General features: G+C 42.4%; 1 protein-coding gene across 2 annotated transcripts; it reads left to right on the top strand.

Moving 5' to 3' along the window:
- Positions 1 to 11: 11 nt before the first annotated feature.
- ssbp3b (single stranded DNA binding protein 3b) lies at positions 12 to 16,979 on the top strand. 2 transcript variants are annotated; one of them, XM_005946487.3, is made up of 18 exons: positions 12 to 179; positions 903 to 975; positions 1,116 to 1,177; positions 1,265 to 1,349; positions 9,526 to 9,615; positions 10,728 to 10,802; positions 11,028 to 11,090; positions 11,172 to 11,235; positions 11,347 to 11,420; positions 11,642 to 11,706; positions 11,800 to 11,848; positions 12,123 to 12,158; positions 12,260 to 12,314; positions 12,401 to 12,465; positions 14,303 to 14,381; positions 14,526 to 14,554; positions 14,643 to 14,744; positions 14,886 to 16,979. In XM_005946487.3, the coding sequence occupies exons 1-18, from the start codon at positions 124 to 126 to the stop codon at positions 14,913 to 14,915; spliced, it is 1,152 nt and encodes a 383-aa protein (XP_005946549.1). In that variant the 5' UTR covers positions 12 to 123; the 3' UTR covers positions 14,916 to 16,979. The 2 variants fall into 2 exon arrangements, with proteins under 2 accessions (XP_005946549.1, XP_005946550.1); XM_005946488.3 differs by lacking the exon at positions 10,728 to 10,802.
- The last annotated feature ends 346 nt before the right edge of the window (positions 16,980 to 17,325 follow it).

Raw genomic sequence — 17,325 nt, 5'->3', positions numbered from 1 at the left:
TCGGTTGAGTCGTCGGGTTGAGGAGGAGTGCGGTTGGAGTGCGAGAGGGTCGCGGCCGCGATGATCTGACAGATGAAATAGCAAAAAAAAGAAAGAGAAGGCGGGCGTCCTCCAAACAAAACAATGTTTCCCAAAGGCAAAGGGACCCCGGTGCCGTCGGACAGCCAAGCACGAGAAAAGTAAGCCGAGAAGCGTTTATTATTGTGTATTTTTTACCTCGTAAGTTGCTCCCTCTTGCTCTCTGTTGTTTGCTGGACAGGCTAGCAAGAGGCGATTTCCTCTTACCGAGAATGCAATTGAATGAACCGCCTTGTCTGCTCGCCATTCCTCCTTTGAGCTGTGTTCTGCTCCATGTAGATTATTGCTGATTTTGTACACATTTCCAGCCGATTCCGGTTGTAGTTTACTTGTGTTTTTATCGGCAGTTGTTTGAGATTTTTGCGGTTATTCGGACGACGGTGCGGAGAGAGTAAAACAATAACATCGCCGTGCTACAGTACATTGTTTTCTCTGTTGCGCTCTCTGGATAGGCTCCGTTTTAATTTCCCTCAGCCCCGTCACTGCCACCAACATACTGTACCTAGCTAATACACAACAGGCTGCTGTTGTTTTCTTTAAATGCTTCGCATCACGACGTTAAATTACGCCGTTGCCTCCACACTTTCTTTTAACCTCCTGATTGTTGAGAGTCTTCACCAGCCTTGGCTTTGCTTACGAGTCCCAATTTAATTTTTTGGCATCTGGTATTTGGCAGCCATTGTTCAGAGGGCCTTACCCGACTCTAATCACTCATTGTTCGCGTACAGGAAGATTCAACCTGATGTTTGGTGATTTTGCTTTGCTACTTGGTCAAGTTTGTTAAATTAAACCTCAATTTGTAATTATTTTTTTCTCCCCCGCAGGTTGGCTCTTTACGTGTATGAGTATTTGTTACACATAGGGGCACAGAAGTCTGCACAGACCTTTTTATCAGAGGTATGTGGCATTTAGGGTAAAAGTTTAACCGTATTAACACGTCCTTTATATTTTTAAACATTTATTTTTATTCTTGGAGGACAGTATTGTTAAAGTGTAACTGACACCCATAGATAATTATTGATATTGTGCTGTCCTAGATCCGATGGGAGAAAAACATAACACTTGGTGAACCCCCTGGATTCCTGCATTCATGGTGGTGGTAAGTGTCATCTCTTTGTAATGTAATAAAATGTCCACTTGTGTGTGAGTTGGGGTTTTTTGGCTTCATGAGCTCTCTTGTCCACAGTGTTTTCTGGGACTTGTATTGTGCTGCACCAGAGAGGAGAGAGACATGTGACCACTCCAGCGAAGCAAAAGCTTTCCATGATTATGTGAGTACTGCTTACAAGGAAACGGTTGCAAATATTGCCTTTTGTTCACCAGGAGAAGACAATAAGTTTGTGCTTGAGGCTGAGAAGTGATGTCTTTATATATAACTTTTTTCATTATGTCATAATGTATTCCCTGTAGCACCTTGTAGCTGTATTTAACCATCTAATGCAATTTTAAACACTTTGTGTCTGCTGCTGATTTATGATCAGCTATCATGATCTGTTGGTGGGTTGAATGCTGCGCCCAACCATGAGCTTTATGGGCTTCTGGGAAAATGATGCTGATGTCAGCATGTCCTGAGTCAGACCTGTCAAGTGCTCTCCCCTTAGCCCAAGCTCCCCGCTGCCTCAGTTGTGAAGACGAAGAACCTCCGGTGTGTTCTGCACAGCATCTGAGAATTTCACGCACACAGCTCTATTTCTGTTAAAGACCTCCAGCTGCCTGAATGTGTGGTAGCGCCAATACATGTTGAAACATATTACCTGCAGTGACATAATCCTAATGGATTTGAAACAGAAGAACTGCTGGAGCAGCCTTACATCCTGAATTTATGAGGTGTCACTCAGTACATGTGTGTGGTTTGGTAGCGCATTGCTTCTCTTACGATAGCAGTTCTATATTTGCATGGTATGGGTGCTTTGCATCTTGATAATTATGCAGTTTTGAGGTGCTGTTGTCATTTCATTTCCTGCTTTGAGTCAGCATTCAAAAAAAGAACATTAAAAAGAACCTTGCATAGATCAAAAGAAACTGTGAACTGAATGTCTATGGCCTCTGCCGTTCCCCTCCCAACGTCTCTTTCTGCCTCCAAAGATTAAAATGGTGCTGCTGATGTAAATAAAATAGAAAGACTTTTCAGGTTGTGCTGTATCAGCATAGGAAAGACATTAGAGGTTAAGGAGCCCTCTTAGGATGATTGATGCACAGTGCAGTTTGTAGGCGGGTTAGTGGTGTACCAGACAGGAAGGGGTTAAAACTGAGATGTTGGTCCTGCTCTTGGCAGATAGGGTTGTCAGGGTAACAGGCCTCCTGATCTGGCAGGTGACCTGGGAGCCAAGAGAGAGGCTACAGCGTGGCTCTGCCCTTTCAGTAACCACATTCCTTATTATTGCAGCTCATACAAAGGAAAGGCTGCGTTTTTGTTTGACAGTCAGCCTTAATTCAACTAGCCTACTTAATGGTAATTGATTGCTTCTGGTTGCTTGCTTGTGTAGAATATGCTTGTCCTTTTCTGTGAATGTGTCAAAGATCGGAGAGTCTGTTTTGGGAAAATTGTATTTCCATACACGAATTAGAGAATTAATCTCTGGGAAAATGGGAACATCATTTTTAAAGGAAGTAAAAACACTAAATAGGATGTTAAGTTGTGTCTTTTGGTTTGACTGAAGCTATTTCCTTTGAATGGAAAACATTAAGCAAATGAAGGAACAGTGAAATGTCAGTCTGGGGAGTGTGCTGCTGTGGCGTGGAGCTTTGAGAGTTTCTGCACGGTTGGTTCTCCCTGACATCTTGTGGTTACCCTTCAGTTTGATGTTGGTTCTCTTTGTGTTTATTGAGGAGGTCAATGAAGTGTGTGTGTGTGTGTGTGTGTGGACAGTACTAGTCCTTGGACCCAAGCCTTTGTCTAGGTGTGGGGGAGGTGAGTGCTGTTCTGTTAGCCGGCAGCCCTCGTAAAGCTCCGGCGTATTCATGCTGGGCCTGACGAACGCTCCCCAGGGGCCCTGTCGCCATGGCGTCAGCGGCTGATTGATGGCTGTCATGGAGCTGAGGGGCATATTGGAAAAAGAAAAAGGGGAGTGGCAGTGTGGCATATGCCCAGCATCCACCACCGCAGAGGAGCTGAGGGAATAAAAGAGGAGGGGGCTGGGGAGGAAGACTGGAGGGAGATGTAAAGTGGAGGGGACCTGCGAGGGAAAGAGAGCATCCAGTCAGGATCCAGAGTGGGTTTTATGATGTTGATTGATGGTTAAACATTTACAAGCTAAACATAGGGACTGGTTTCTTTTGAGAATCAGTTCCAGTGGAAGAAGTGAGGCTGTTAGGAGCATGCTAGCTCATGAGCCGGCAGTTGGGTGGTCTGTGCTGCGGCTCAAACGCCTACATCATTTCTCTCTTATCCACTTTAAAAAGCTTCATTTCTTTTCTTTCTTTTTTTTGATTTATTATATTTTAAAAATTACCCCAGTCAAGCTCTTGGTTATCCTCACCCTCCTCTTTACTTGTTTCTCTTCCCTTGTCCCCCCCCCCCCCCCCCCCCCCCCCCTCCCTCGTCTTTGTTTTTGTAAAGGGAGCACAAGCACATCCGCCGCCACTCTGGCCTTTTGTAACCTCCTTCAGTGATTGAAGCATTCAAAGAGAATTTGCTTGGCTGGAATTACTTGTTTGCCTTAAAGTACACACATTCACACGTGCTGAATCATGATGGGTGGGGGGTGGTCGTCTGTCTGTCTTAAAGGAAAAATCCCCTGGGAAGTTGTAAGAAAGGGCCCAGACAAGAGCCTCGTAGCCCGGGGCAGGACTGAGACATCTGCCCTTTTCCGGTACCAGAGAGTCGTTGGGGAGACGTAGCTTATTTAGACCAAACGCAGCACTGGACTCCTTGGAACAGTCCAACAAGCACAGCTGTGGCTTTAGAGCTACATGATAAAGATCTAACATAACATGCCTGGGAACTCACCATGCACGTAGCTTTTCAGTCTGGCAAACAGTGTCTGTTCTTCTACAGGGATGTAGATTGTTGACGTCTTTTTATGACTTTGCGGTCAATACCTTAAATACAGCTTTGTTTTACTTCATTATTTCTTTGCAGGCCTCATTCCAGGAATGGGCTACTTAAGGGTAGAGGATCAAAACAAACGCCAGTTTCGCTTTGGAGGGGCCAGACAGGGATTGTATGAACACAAACCACTTAACAAGCCATAAATGTAGCTTAGCCCTTTTCTGTGATAAACACAGTGACAGCTGCTTTCAGTTTTTTAATGTAACAAAAAAAAATACAATCCTCTCTTACACACACACACACACACACACACACACACACACACACACACACACACACACACACAGTAGGACAAAGAAAATCAAGGAAAAGAAATTAATGGTTACATTTTAATTGTTAGGTTAACTGTGGGGCTGTTTTGGCTGATGTGCTAAATGGCTAGAAATCATAAAGCAAAGCTAAATCCTTATATCGTTGTTTTCTTTAACAAATGTAAAATTACAGCTTGTAATATCAAGAGCTGTTTATGCTATTTGAACTTAGAACCAATGAGCAACTTTACCAGAGCACACATACACATTTTAGATGTAAGTAAATTAATAAAAAACGATGAGTCTTTATGACATTACTTTGCATTTCAGGAAGTTACAATGAAAACAAAGTTAAAACTACGAATAACAGTTTTACCTACAGTTCTGTCAGTAGGATGCAAATAAAACCAAACAAACAAAATTAAAAGTCAGCTCAGACAATTTTTTTCCTCCTATGGATAAGCTATTAGTGTCGAGTCCATACATTAGATTTGGATTCAATATATGTGATGGTTGCTGAGGCCCCTCACTTCCTGTTTTGTGCCTTTGCTGGTGATTGTTCTCAGTTGTTACAGTTTTGAAAATCAGTAATGCGTCTGATAAATTTTGTGAGGCTTTGTCTGAAGATTAACATCTGCTACTTTTGGTGAAGGGTAGAATTTTTTGTGTCCTGTTGAAGTCCTTCAAGCAGTATTACAGCATCAATGATTATTAGTATTGTGACCACAGTTACAAAATTCAGTTTAAAAAAAAAAAAAGTTCACTTTCCCACGTGGACATAATTGCACATCAACATATCAAAGCACCATTTAGATTTGGCCTCGCTTCTGTTTTGCAGTGTCACCTCCGAGGTTTGCTCGCTAAGACAGGCAATGCTTTAGAAAACTGAGAAAACTTGCACTAAATTTTGTGAGACACTTTTTTGACAATTACAAAACAAATTAAATAAAAATAAATTAAATAAAATCTAATGTGATAGAAAAGCCAGGATGTCATAAAGGATTCTTATGTGTATATGAAAATTGGCCCAAAAATAACTCGAGAAGGCAGAAAGGCTTTGGGTATCTGCTCAGCTTCACTGCAATAATTTATCGTTACATTAGATTATTGTTGGGCTGAACACCTGCTCTAATCGTGTGGTTGCTCAAGAGAGAAACCAGAAAGACACTCAGGAGTTAACCTTGATCATTGAGCATACGGGGATAATATAAAATAATGAACAGGTAAACTAGTGATACGTCATCACATTTGCCTGTTTTTTGTTTTTAAATTTCCTTTTTTCATTTTAGAGTATTTTTTAAGCCTGTTTTGGGGGAGAACCAGGGAAAGCTTTTGTCTCAACAAAGCCTTAGCCGGATATCAACTCAAGCCTTAATCAAATATATGCTAAACAACAATCGCTCCTTTTCTTTTCTTGCAACTTCTTTCACTGGCTTCCAAGTCCGTGGCGTTGTCCCTGACTGATCACAGTGCTGTTAACTTCCTGTCATAAACCTTAAAGCAGCAAGCATATAAAACAGTAAAAATGGTAATAGTGATAACAAAGACTGTGTGGGGATGGGTGGCAAACTAAAGGAAGACTTCATATAAAACATCTGAGTAAGGTGTTGGGCCACCACATGCTGCTAGAACAGCGTCATGGAAATTGAGTCTGGACACTGAATTGGAGGGGATTACTCTGTCCTGTTTCCTTCATTTGGCTTTTAATGGGGATGATGGTGTTGCAGCCCAAATTTATCTACAAGAAGGCGTTAAAGTGGTTTAATATCTAATGACTGCGAAGGCCGAATATTATGATTCAGATTATTTTTCATTCATTAAAACATTTAACACATGAAAGAAATCCACCCTCACATCAGGACAGAAACCTTTCATTGGAAGCTTTTATTGATTTCCAGTGACCCTTAAATCTAAGCGGACAAACTAAAGCTCACAATCTAACAGAGTCACTGGATCCCTTCACTTTGGGGTCAAGGGTTCAAACCTGTATGTATTCAAACCTCATCTGTTGGGTGATGCGTTTCTCACTTATTTTTTCGTGTGTGCATTTTTGTAGATCGGTGGTTATCATTTTTACATCACTAAGCTGTCAAATATGCATTGATCTTTGAAATGTGGGGATTATGCACTGCGAGCCTGCTATAATAACTCTGTGTATGTAATTGTCAATGAAGAGTTTTTGCTGACACGGCCTGATCACTGTTATTGACGTTCTCAGGCAGAGATTATAATGTTATGCTGTTGTGGGCAGCGCACTGAGCCTCGAGCTCACCAGCTGTTGGTAAGATTTACACCCGTTGGATCCAAGCGGACTATGGCATATTCACAGATGCTGAACTATAACATCCAGGTCAGTCACCCGAGGAAGAAACAGCCCTGTTTCCTTCCATATTGCACTAATACAAGGACATCACAGCTATCAAATATGTGGTATCAAACAATAATCTTCAGTGTCTTTCTCATTGACCAGAATTTAGATCTTACCGTACCGTACTACAACGACTAACACACCAGACACTTGAGCAGGAGACTGAAGCTCCAGTCACACATGCTTCCATAGTGAGCCCTCTTTCAGAGTCATAGCTCTCGCTATCTTAATGCAAAATCGGAAGCAACTGGCCTGCTCAGCATTTTTGTACATGCCGCAGTGCATGACTGGATCCTGATTTCTTAATTGTACTTGGCAGTACACCTGTGTGGAAGTGGGTCTGCATTTGCTTTGACAGGCTACTCATTGTTTATTTTTCTTACAGTTAGTCACCTGGTCTGTGTTTTGCAAGTATCCTTTGGTCAGGATGAACCCAATGCTGCTAAATTTGAAGGGTTTTTGGTTTGTTTGTTTATGAGGCTGTGTAAGTTTGACTATTTCCTGGTGACTCTTCCACGTCAGTAAATGTGTCAGGCAGGATCCTGACATCCTCCTCGTTTAATTTGCATGTGGATGACTTGCCTGGGCAGTTTAAATCTTGCAAAACGGGTTGTGTTCATGTATGTGATGATTCAGTTATATTTTCTGCTTGTAACATGTCTTTCCCACTAAAGAAGGTGAAAGTCCTTTTTCTAATTTTGCTTTGATAGAAAGGCATGCCCAGAGAATTTAACATGAAATATATGTAATGTAGTATATAATGCAAATGTGTTTGATTAAAGCCAAAGTGCATCTGTTTAGTACTCTAAACTGCTCACCTCTGTTTAGAATGAAAAATAGATTAATGCAAAACAGCATCAGCAGAGTTGCATTTGTGAGGATTGTGCACAACTCTGTATAGATTAGATTACTCTATATGATCAGAATCATGGATGTTTCCACATGCAAAACAGAGATAAGAACCCCAAAGAACTGATATATGTGCAGATTCATAAGCTAAAGCACGGCATCACTGATCAACCCGCAAGTCTTACCAAAAGCTCTGGTGCAGGAGTCGATCTGTGCATTGTGAAAAATATGATCTGCCAAATTAAATTAACATGGATTCATTTTACTGTTTTGATCCTGGATAAAGGAAAGTGCCACACCTTCCTTCACAGCACTGTTAAAATGCTGTGTTTTTAAGGTTTTACTGTGGACACGGGCTCACACAAAGCGTTCTCTCTGTGAGTGTAAATGACCAGAGACGATGAAGATTTACTGAAGTGAAAGCCTCTACTGTCGACACGGGGGGGGGAATTAAAACCAGCCTTACTGCTCCAACTTGTTTGAATGTAGAGTCGTGAGTTTTTATTGGTTTTCGTTGGTTTCTCTGGCTTTTACCACGTAGAGTATATTAGTGCTTATGTTGAACATCCTCAGTATGGATGTTTACCGTCTCTCAGCATTGTATCATTTAATATGGTACTTGTGTATATTTAATGTTCGGATATTTTTAATAATTGTCACCTAGTGCCCATGAAAGGCTTTAGCAGTTAGGTTAGCTCTAATTCTTAGAAGTTATTTGTACATTTGTAAATTTATATTATTCAGTGATTTCTCACAGTATTATTTTTAATACTGGCCTTCGGTTTTCTATTCAAACTCTGACAGGAAACCCGTCTAATTGAGTGGGCCGAGTAGTGAGTAACTGCTCAAGACGGGGGAAGAAGCATATCAGTAAACTGAAGAGCAACTGATATCTTCACTAATTTGTGCTTGCCTTTATGCAGCAGTAGACTATCTAAGGGAACCCCAGATTCTATGAACGCTTGACGATTTCTCAGTCTCGCACCATGCTGAGTTTTCCACGCCGCTCAGTAGAGAAGTGGAATTTATGCTGCCTGCGTCCTGGCGGTGAAGGAGCCTGATGAGATGTGACTTTTCACTGTGGCCTCACTTCTCTCCCTGCTGAGGTATTTCACAGTGGCCCTGCAGTGGCAGCCTGAGCAGATATAATTAGGGAAGGTGCAGTCGATGAAAGGGAGCGTGTTGGATATTGACCAGCGATGTCTGTAAGGCTCTGGGCATCGAGAGCTATATGTGAGTGTGGATGCTGATGCATCCGTTCTTGTAGTGTCAGTGCCTAGTTGCCTACACTTCACTGAATGAGCTACGCATTAAAAAAATATGACTGAATGTTCTTCTCTCACTTGGTGTCTGTTCTTCGGAAGCTAAACCCCACAGCTCTGAAGACATTAGCCCATCTCAGATTGCTTCAGCTACAGGGAAGAAAAACTCAGTCAATTAGGAGCGTGTGACCGAAGCAAATGGCACATTAGTGAATTAGGGCTGCGGTTTGAGCAGGAAATCGGCCCAGCTCGCCCCTGCTGTGCAGCAGCACTTTGGAGCCACTGACTCACTGCATCCCACTGATGCTTATCTGATCCACTGGATTCTGAATCAGCACAGATCAGACCTCAATAAGGACCCCATTAATATATTATTGAGGGTGTGGGGGTGGGTGACAGTTGGTTGAATTAGGTTTAAAAAGGAAATGCATGAAACTTTATTCACAGAGTTGGATAAGATTTTTGGCCATTAACCCATTACAGCTGAGATCAGCTCAGATTCAGCCACTGTCCAATTTCTCACATGAGCTTTCCTTGTTAAAAAGTGACGTCTGCCGAGAGTTTCCTCCTGCTCCTTGGATTTGTTGTGGTGCGGTGTTGTTGGAAAAAAAGACTGAAAGCATAACCCAGCGGCTTGACTCGTTCTCCTGTTTTCTTCTTTGTCAGAGTGCAGCAGCAGCTCCCAGCCCCGTGATGGGAGGGATGCCCCCTGGTGATGGCATGCCAGGGGGCCCAATGCCACCTGCCTTTTTCCAGGTCAGTCCATAAACTACGCTCGTATTGTCTGCAACTGTTGGGAATGTCCCTCGACTTTACCCCCTCTTTTTGATATATCAGCTGATATATCATGTCAACTATTGTTTCATATACAAATCTAAAATATTATTTTCCTGTGGGGGTCGGAGGGATTATTTTGATGCTTGTAGAGCTTTTCATGTGTTGTGAAGATGTAGGTCTCACACTGCCGCTTTTCCCTTTGTTGTGCTCCGTGTACTCGGCGAGCTAGTAGCAAACATCACAGCGGTGCTGTCTGTCTGGACCCCTCTTGTGCTGTAAACAGGAAGGTGTGGCCAGGCCATTTTCTCCTAATGGAGAAATCGAAAGGTGCAGCACCTTCTGTAAATCAATATCTCATGAAGATAAACTTATCACAGGCAGCTGTGTGGAACCGACTCGTTACAGGTGACATGAAGTTGTAAACCTCTGTCTCTACTAGACCAAACTATTCACAACACATCCAGCAATTTATTATAAAGCAGAAGCCACAAAGCTGCGAGTGATTATGTGATCGCGTTATTCTCAGAATAGAAATTTTGAGGTTTATCCATCAGTGCATGCATACACTCATACTTTCCCTACCAGGAGCAATTTGAGGAGGCTCAATTAGACCCCTCTCTCTGTCAGTTCAGCAACATTAGTGACACAGTGCCGGTGTTTAGTGTTTTTATAAAGCTAATTGCATAGAGCTTAATTGATGCTGTTAATTCAGGAAAATTAGCAGTGATAACATGCTGCATGTAGCACGCTTCTTAATGTCTTGACTGACAGGCAAAAGAGCGCACATCCTCTCCATCTTTCTCTTTCTGTCACTCAAGGCTGTCATTTGCTTGTTCTTCTCTGCTCAGTCTCACACTCTTACTGTTTGGTACATGAACAAGAGTTTTATATTTTGTACATTTTTTATTTTTTTTGCGCCACACTTTGGTTCTTGCACTCCGACTGTCCTCTGCCCTGCAGTAACCCTGCTTCTCTGTCTGTCCCTCTTTTGTCACTTTGGTTTCTCGCTCCCTCTTTCTCTCTCGTCTCATCCTCCCCACTGTCCCTCCTGTATCGTCCTCTTTGCCTCTTCGTTTTATGTGATGCCACAGGGTCCTCCTGGTCCCCAGGGCTCTCCTCACCCTCAGCCTCCTCCCCCTAACAGTATGATGGGACCTCACAGTCAGGTAACGCTGCCTTTCTCTCTCATTCTCTTTCTTTTTCACCGGTTTTGCTATGTGCAGTCATGTGGCAAGGCTGGTTCTCAGTGCTGATGCTTCATGCTTTGGCATTTGTTTCAGCTTAAAGCTTTATGCTGCTTTCAGTATTCACACAACATGAAACCTAGAAACGGGTGTACATTTTAAGAGACATTTGTCAAATCTTTATTTAAATGTATGTTTGTGTTGTAGTCTTTCATGTCGCCTCGCTTTGCTGGAGGCCCAAGAGGTCCACCCATCCGGATGGCCAGCCAGGTAGGGATCCTGCACACCCACCCACCACAGAATCGTGTGAATTTCAAACTGCAATTTTCATATTCAAGTTTTTTCTACTAGCCACCCGGCGGAGGACCAGGTCCTCATCCCATGCTGCCCAACATGGACCCCACACGGCCACAAGGTGTGTGTCATTTCACTTTAATGACATGCATCTGCACATCATGCATTAGTGTGGAATTATTTTCATTTATAATTATTATTATTTTATATCGTGAATGCCCTTACTCTTCAGGTCATCCTAACTTGGGGCCAATGCAGAGAATGAGTGGCCCTCGAGGAATGGGGCCTATGGGGCCTGGCCCTCAGGTAGGCTGCTTACTTATACAGAATCAATCATCACTGCCTTGATGAATCAGTAGTTTTTACCCTATTAGTTCTTATGATAGGAAGGTATTCGTTTTGCCAACCAAATCCAAACCAAAAGCATTTTGACAGTGTTAACAGATGTGTCCGTAGTAGGTTTGCAAGAGTTTTTATTTTTACCCTGTGGTTTCAGATTTGAAGCTGATTTTTGTTTGTTTTCTCAGAACTTTGGTGGTGGGATGAGGCCTCCACACAACACCATGGGTCCTGGCATGCCAGGAGTGAACATGTGAGCCTCCTGTTTATTTCTAAGTATTGTCTGAAATGTGTTTTAAATCAAGTGCAACATTTTACCAAGATTTCCATTTGCGTTCTTATGTAGGGGCCCAGGAACGGGTCGGCCATGGCCCAATCCCAACAATGCCAACTCTGTGAGTAGAAATGCAGGCACACAAATTCACACATAAGCCCAGAGAAATGCTCATTCTTTGCAACCAGATCTCCTCTCTGAGCTGCAGAGGTCTGCAAGGTTCTACTGTGGGGTGGGATGTAATTGTAGTATTATGTATCATGGTTTCCACAGACAGTTGGACAGACAGCCATAATGGTATTAGGACGATCAAATGATGAATGATGACAGTTTGGGGTACGGAAAGGGTTTGTGCTCCCATTTCTGGTCTGTAATGTTTATGTCTTTGGTTTCAGATGCCTTACTCATCACCCTCTCCTGGTGCATACGGGGTGAGAACACATCCTGATGTCTTAACCCTCACACACTACAGATATTACAGCATAGAAGGATAACATTTAATGCATTTTTTATTTTGTTTCATTCTCCAAAGGGGGCATCTGGAGGTGGAGGGCCTCCTGGCACTCCCATCATGCCCAGCCCCGCAGGTTAGTGCTTCTTTGACTTAAGCTGCTAAACTTGAGCCTTTTCTTGTGCTATCCACGACTGTACGTTTACACTTTTTCCCCGTCAGACTCAAACAACTCTGGTGACAATTTATACACCATGATCAACACTGGACCTGGCAACCGGAATAATGTGAGTTCTGTTTTATTTCTTTGACCGAACTGCTGATTTCATCAGAAGTAATAATATATTTAGCATAATGTTACAGACAAAACACATAACAGTGGTCCCTCGCTGTAACGCGGTTTCACGGCCTCGCTGTTTCGCTGATTTGATTTTTTTTTTTTTTTTTTTTGTGCAATTTTGCGTGTTTTTTTCTTTCTTTTTTTTTTTTGACCATTGTCAACCAATCTCGTGCCGCGTCTCCTGTACAGTACAGAATGCGTTCGCTTGTCGAATTCACATAAATCTTCGATCGCTAGCAGTGCGACTGTGAAGTGCTGCGCTGTATGTTTGTGCGTTTTCTCCCCAACAAACACAACAATGATGAGGAAACGTTTTGCCCTGTCAAAGGCAACCGTGGGTGCCTTTGACTGCCGCGATAAACGAGGGACCGCTGTACTGAAAATTGATCTCTTTTCATTACACAAATAAATTCTTTACGTTAACTGTGTGATAAAGGTACGAACCTGTTGTAACTGTACACCATCAAACTGCCTTTGTGGCTGTGTGAGTGCAGATGGAAAGACCTGTAGACACATAAACCTGAGCTTTGTTATTATAATTATTTATTTTCTAGTTAGTTTTTAATTTTGTAAGTTTTTACAGCAAAGTTACAACAAAGTTTTTACTAGTTTTGCTACAGTAATGTTGTCCTGTGTGTGGTGCTGGTAAACTGATATACTTAATCTCATTGGGAAAAGTAGAAAATGTGGTGGTAGATGTAGTTCTGTTGCTAGGCGATTGCTAAACATGTATAGTTTTTTTTTGTTTTTTTATCCATGCTTTTTTTTTTGGGGGGGGGGGATTAGATGTTATTGTTAAATACAAACTGATATGATGTTTTTACAAGGCATTATAGATGCATAAATGCTAAAATGGGCGCTTTTTAGCACGTTACTAGGTAGTTGCCAGGAAACACAAAGACGTCACGATATCTGATATAGATGAGACCCTTCAAGGGGCCTAAGATGTTGGATTGCTCAACCCCTGGTGGTCTGAGAGGAGTTTGAGGACAAAGAAACAAGCGCACACACAGCCAGAGGTTTGTGTATTATAGTCAGATAAGGTGGGTGTTTTCCATGGGAAATTTTAAAGAGAAATTAAGGATAAGGCAGCACAACAACAAATATGCAACACTATATGAAGGCACTTAAATCATAGCCATGTAGAAACCACCAGAACTCTCAATAAACACGCTCCAAAGAGTCATTAGGAAGGTTGTGTTAATACATTTTCCCAATTAGTTACAAAGAAAGCTACAATGTTTCATTAATTGAGTTAAAGTTAACTATAATAACTTTGCTTCATGCTGCTGATGAAGGGAGTAAAACTACCACAGAAGACACCAGAAGTATCTTTTTACAGCCTCAGATTGACTCATTGAATGTGTGGGTTTGTGTGGGAAATGCCACTTCCTATTGCATGACATCACGCTTAACGTAAAACACTAGTAATTCTGGTCTTTCTAGAGCACGCTGTCACTGTTTACCAAAGAATGCACAGCAGAGACGCAAAGCACTTGTTATACTGTGATATGTGATATTGGAGGCTACTGTTTCACCTACACTCGTGGTAATGAAAGAATCAGACAAAGACTTCAAGCAGAACGTGAGGCTGATCTTATAATGGCATAAATAAATAAATGCACTGTTATAATCTTTAGTAATTGGGTTTCAGGCAGCTTGCACTTTTATTCACTTTACTTTAAGTTTGGTAGTTTCAATTTTGGTAGTTAACTAATCGTACGGCAACTCCGCTACGGAGCTGTGATAAGTGTTCATGCCACTACCCCCCCTCCTTCCCCTAGTTCCCTATGGGCCCAGGCTCTGATGGACCCCTGGGAGCCATGGCTGGGATGGAACCACACCACATGAATGGATCACTAGGTAACACTACTCACCACAGTGCATTAAAGTGTTTGGATTGCATCCCCACCTGTTAAAGACAGCACATGTTATTATCTGCACTCACTGTATAAAATGGGCTCATGAACATTGTTTTAATTATTTCACACATGGTTTAATTTTCAGGTTCTGGTGATATGGATGGAATGAACAAGGTAAAAAAAACAACCCCAATGCAGCCATGTTGCTTATCTTTTCAACCCAGATAAACTAAACTGGTAACTTCGTCCTCTTCGTTACTAGAATTCCCCAAACAATTTAAGTGGCATTAGCAATCCTCCCGGGACCCCGAGGGATGACGGGGAGCTGAGTGGAAACTTCCTCCACTCCTTTCAGAGCGAGAACGTAAGTCGTCAGAGTGTTTGTAGCTGTAGCTCCGCCGTGATGAAGCCGGAGACACAAGCTAGGACATAAAGCAAGGTGTAAACTATAGTAACACATGGATGTGTTTTAAAGCTTCCTTTTCTTGCGTGTGTGTTTCCATAGTACTCTCCAACCATGACGATGAGTGTGTGACCCCCTCCCCCTCTTCACCCTCCCCGATTTGCCATCATTCCGAGGATCTGAAGTCACTGTAGGACATGGCCAAACACATCAGCACCAAATCAGGGACAGGCGCCATTTTGGTTCCACACTAACGCCAGAATGCTGATTGGGGGACAAAAACAAAACAAAAAAATCTAAATGGCTGGCAAACTACTGCTCCTTGCTCAAAATGAAGGACAATTACACCATTTATCACAACCCCTGTGTGAGAAACCAGCTACTGAAATGCATAAATGACACGTTTTATGTTCTTTGCAGAACCTCCTGACCCCGCTCAGTCCTCTCAGCCTCTTTAATCCTAGTGCGAAGAGAAAAAGGTTGGAAGTTTACCTCTTGTACTTTTTAATGATTGCTTTGTGGTGCAAGATGTGCAGGAAATATCTGCTTTTGTCACTTAAAACACTGGAGAGTTTGCATACGCATTGTGAGCTTGGAAAGTCTCTGTCTTGTCATTTTACTTTTCGCCATGCATATGGTGTCACAGAAATGGGTTGACACAGGACTGAGGATTTGTCTTTTACTCTGTGGCCACCTTTCTGAATAATGTATTACTCTGCCCAATGCCCACCTTTCTATTTAAAGAGACTTAAAAATGGAAACGATGTGAAAGAATATGGCTTTTATTGTGACAGCCTTTTGCAGCGGTGTTGTTACAGTGTCACATTGATCCAGATTGATCAGTCTCTCAAGCCCTTTTCAGACATGGGATTTTTAACATTGCCGCCTTCATCAGTCCCTCAAAGCGATGGCATTCTGTTAGGCTTTGGTCACTTTTACATCAGTGTTCCTCGCAGCTTTATTCAGACGTAACCATGACAGTTGCAAAGAGAGCCACGGTATGTGAGATATTCACCATATGTGCAAAAGAATTGTCGCATTCGTGGCAGTGAGCATTAGGCATCTAGTGAAGTGTAGCCACACTGTTGAACGTTTAACTCGATGTGACATTTTTACCAAGATCAGGGTCTGTGTGAGTGAGTGTGTGTGTGCATGCATGTGCGCGAGTGTGTGCGTTCTGCCACAGCTGCCCCTGCCCTTTGAACACAGACTCTCTCTTCTGCATGGGGAATATGCACTGCATTAGAGAGCGACGTTTTCACCTTACTGAAAATGAAAAATAGCTTCCGATGAGATAAAACCTCACGTCATATTTTATTGCTGTTTGGGGCAATCTCTACATCAAAGATGGACGAGAGATATGGGCAGTCATAATCCTGTGCATCGGTTAATGCATTCAGACATGTGCCAAGTTGAAAGTGCTAGGTCGGACCTAGTTCGAGATTTCCATCGCAATCTTTGCAGAAAAGTGACCGGGGGCGCCCGTTCGGGTGCGAAGCCGACGCGTTCGCGGGTGCTGTCAGATTAATGGAAAAGGACTGCATGTCTGAAAGGGGCTTTGTTGTTGACAGTTTGCTACTCTGCCACTCTTGGCTGTTTAAACAGCTGGACTGCTGCCGCGTGCTGTCAAGGGAAGCCAGACTTTGGCTTAAAAAGTGAGTGCATGAGTGCTGAGAATCTGTGTACAACATACTACCTAGTGCTGCTCTTCTCTATGTGGACACCTGCTTTAAGATGTGGTGTATATCTCTTTACCTGCCTGTGCTTAACACTCTGTGCGCTTCATCGTCGTAGCCTTCTGTGTTACTTCCAATTTGGTTGATGGATATATGGATGAGTTGCCCATTTTAATCTCTCACACATACTGGTTAACACTTCCTTCCTGTATCACTGGTCGTCCCTTTGGTCCTGCCCGTCTCTTGCCCATCCGCATATTTTTTTATATTTTGATACAAACTTTGACTACATATATTGCCCCAGTTATTCAGTTAGTCAAAGCTTTCTAAACTGATTCTAGTAGGCATCATTATAAACTTAGCCGCAGTCTTGTAAATGTGATGAGAATTTTTGTTTCATTTTTTTCCCTGTGAACATTATGCATTATACACATCTGTCCTATGTTGCCTTTATTTGCTGATATTTTTTTATTTCAAATTGAGGAAAGATTGCTTGTTAATATAATTTTACAATAACTTATCTCACCGTGTGGGCTGTTTTTGTTTTCACCGTGCATTAATATTAGAGTAACTCAGGTTTGAAGATACTGCTGAAGCTGTGGACAAATAAACGCTTGCATTAGAAAATGAGTTATCCACAAAAAGTGTTGAACTGTAAGTGCTGTGTTACCACTTGTGTACCTTCTATTTATCAAAAATGCCAAGATTACTAGCACAGATTAACGTCCTGTGTCTTTAAAATGGAGTTGTCATCACATCTTGCTTGCAGTCAGTGCACAGACCAGTGCTGGCTTCGCTAATCGGTGCTTTCACTAAAGCTAGAGGGTGCTGTAGTCAACAGGTACCAGAACAACAAGAGGAAGTCC

This window comes from Haplochromis burtoni, unplaced genomic scaffold (genome assembly GCF_018398535.1).
Source record: "Haplochromis burtoni strain Fernald_Lab_line unplaced genomic scaffold, NCSU_Asbu1 Contig_468, whole genome shotgun sequence".
Taxonomy (NCBI): Eukaryota; Metazoa; Chordata; class Actinopteri; order Cichliformes; family Cichlidae; genus Haplochromis; species Haplochromis burtoni.
Note: the sequence above shows the minus strand (reverse complement) of the source record. Positions and strands in the feature narration are given on the sequence as shown.

Excerpts from the sequence above, each read along its gene's own strand:
- ssbp3b (XM_005946487.3), top strand. The coding sequence starts at position 124 with ATGTTTCCCAAAGGCAAAGGGACCCCGGTGCCGTCGGACAGCCAAGCA. Across the intron at positions 11,849-12,122 it reads ATCCCAACAATGCCAACTCT|ATGCCTTACTCATCACCCTC; the intron begins GTGAGTAGAAAT and ends CTTTGGTTTCAG. Across the intron at positions 12,466-14,302 it reads GACCTGGCAACCGGAATAAT|TTCCCTATGGGCCCAGGCTC; the intron begins GTGAGTTCTGTT and ends TCCTTCCCCTAG.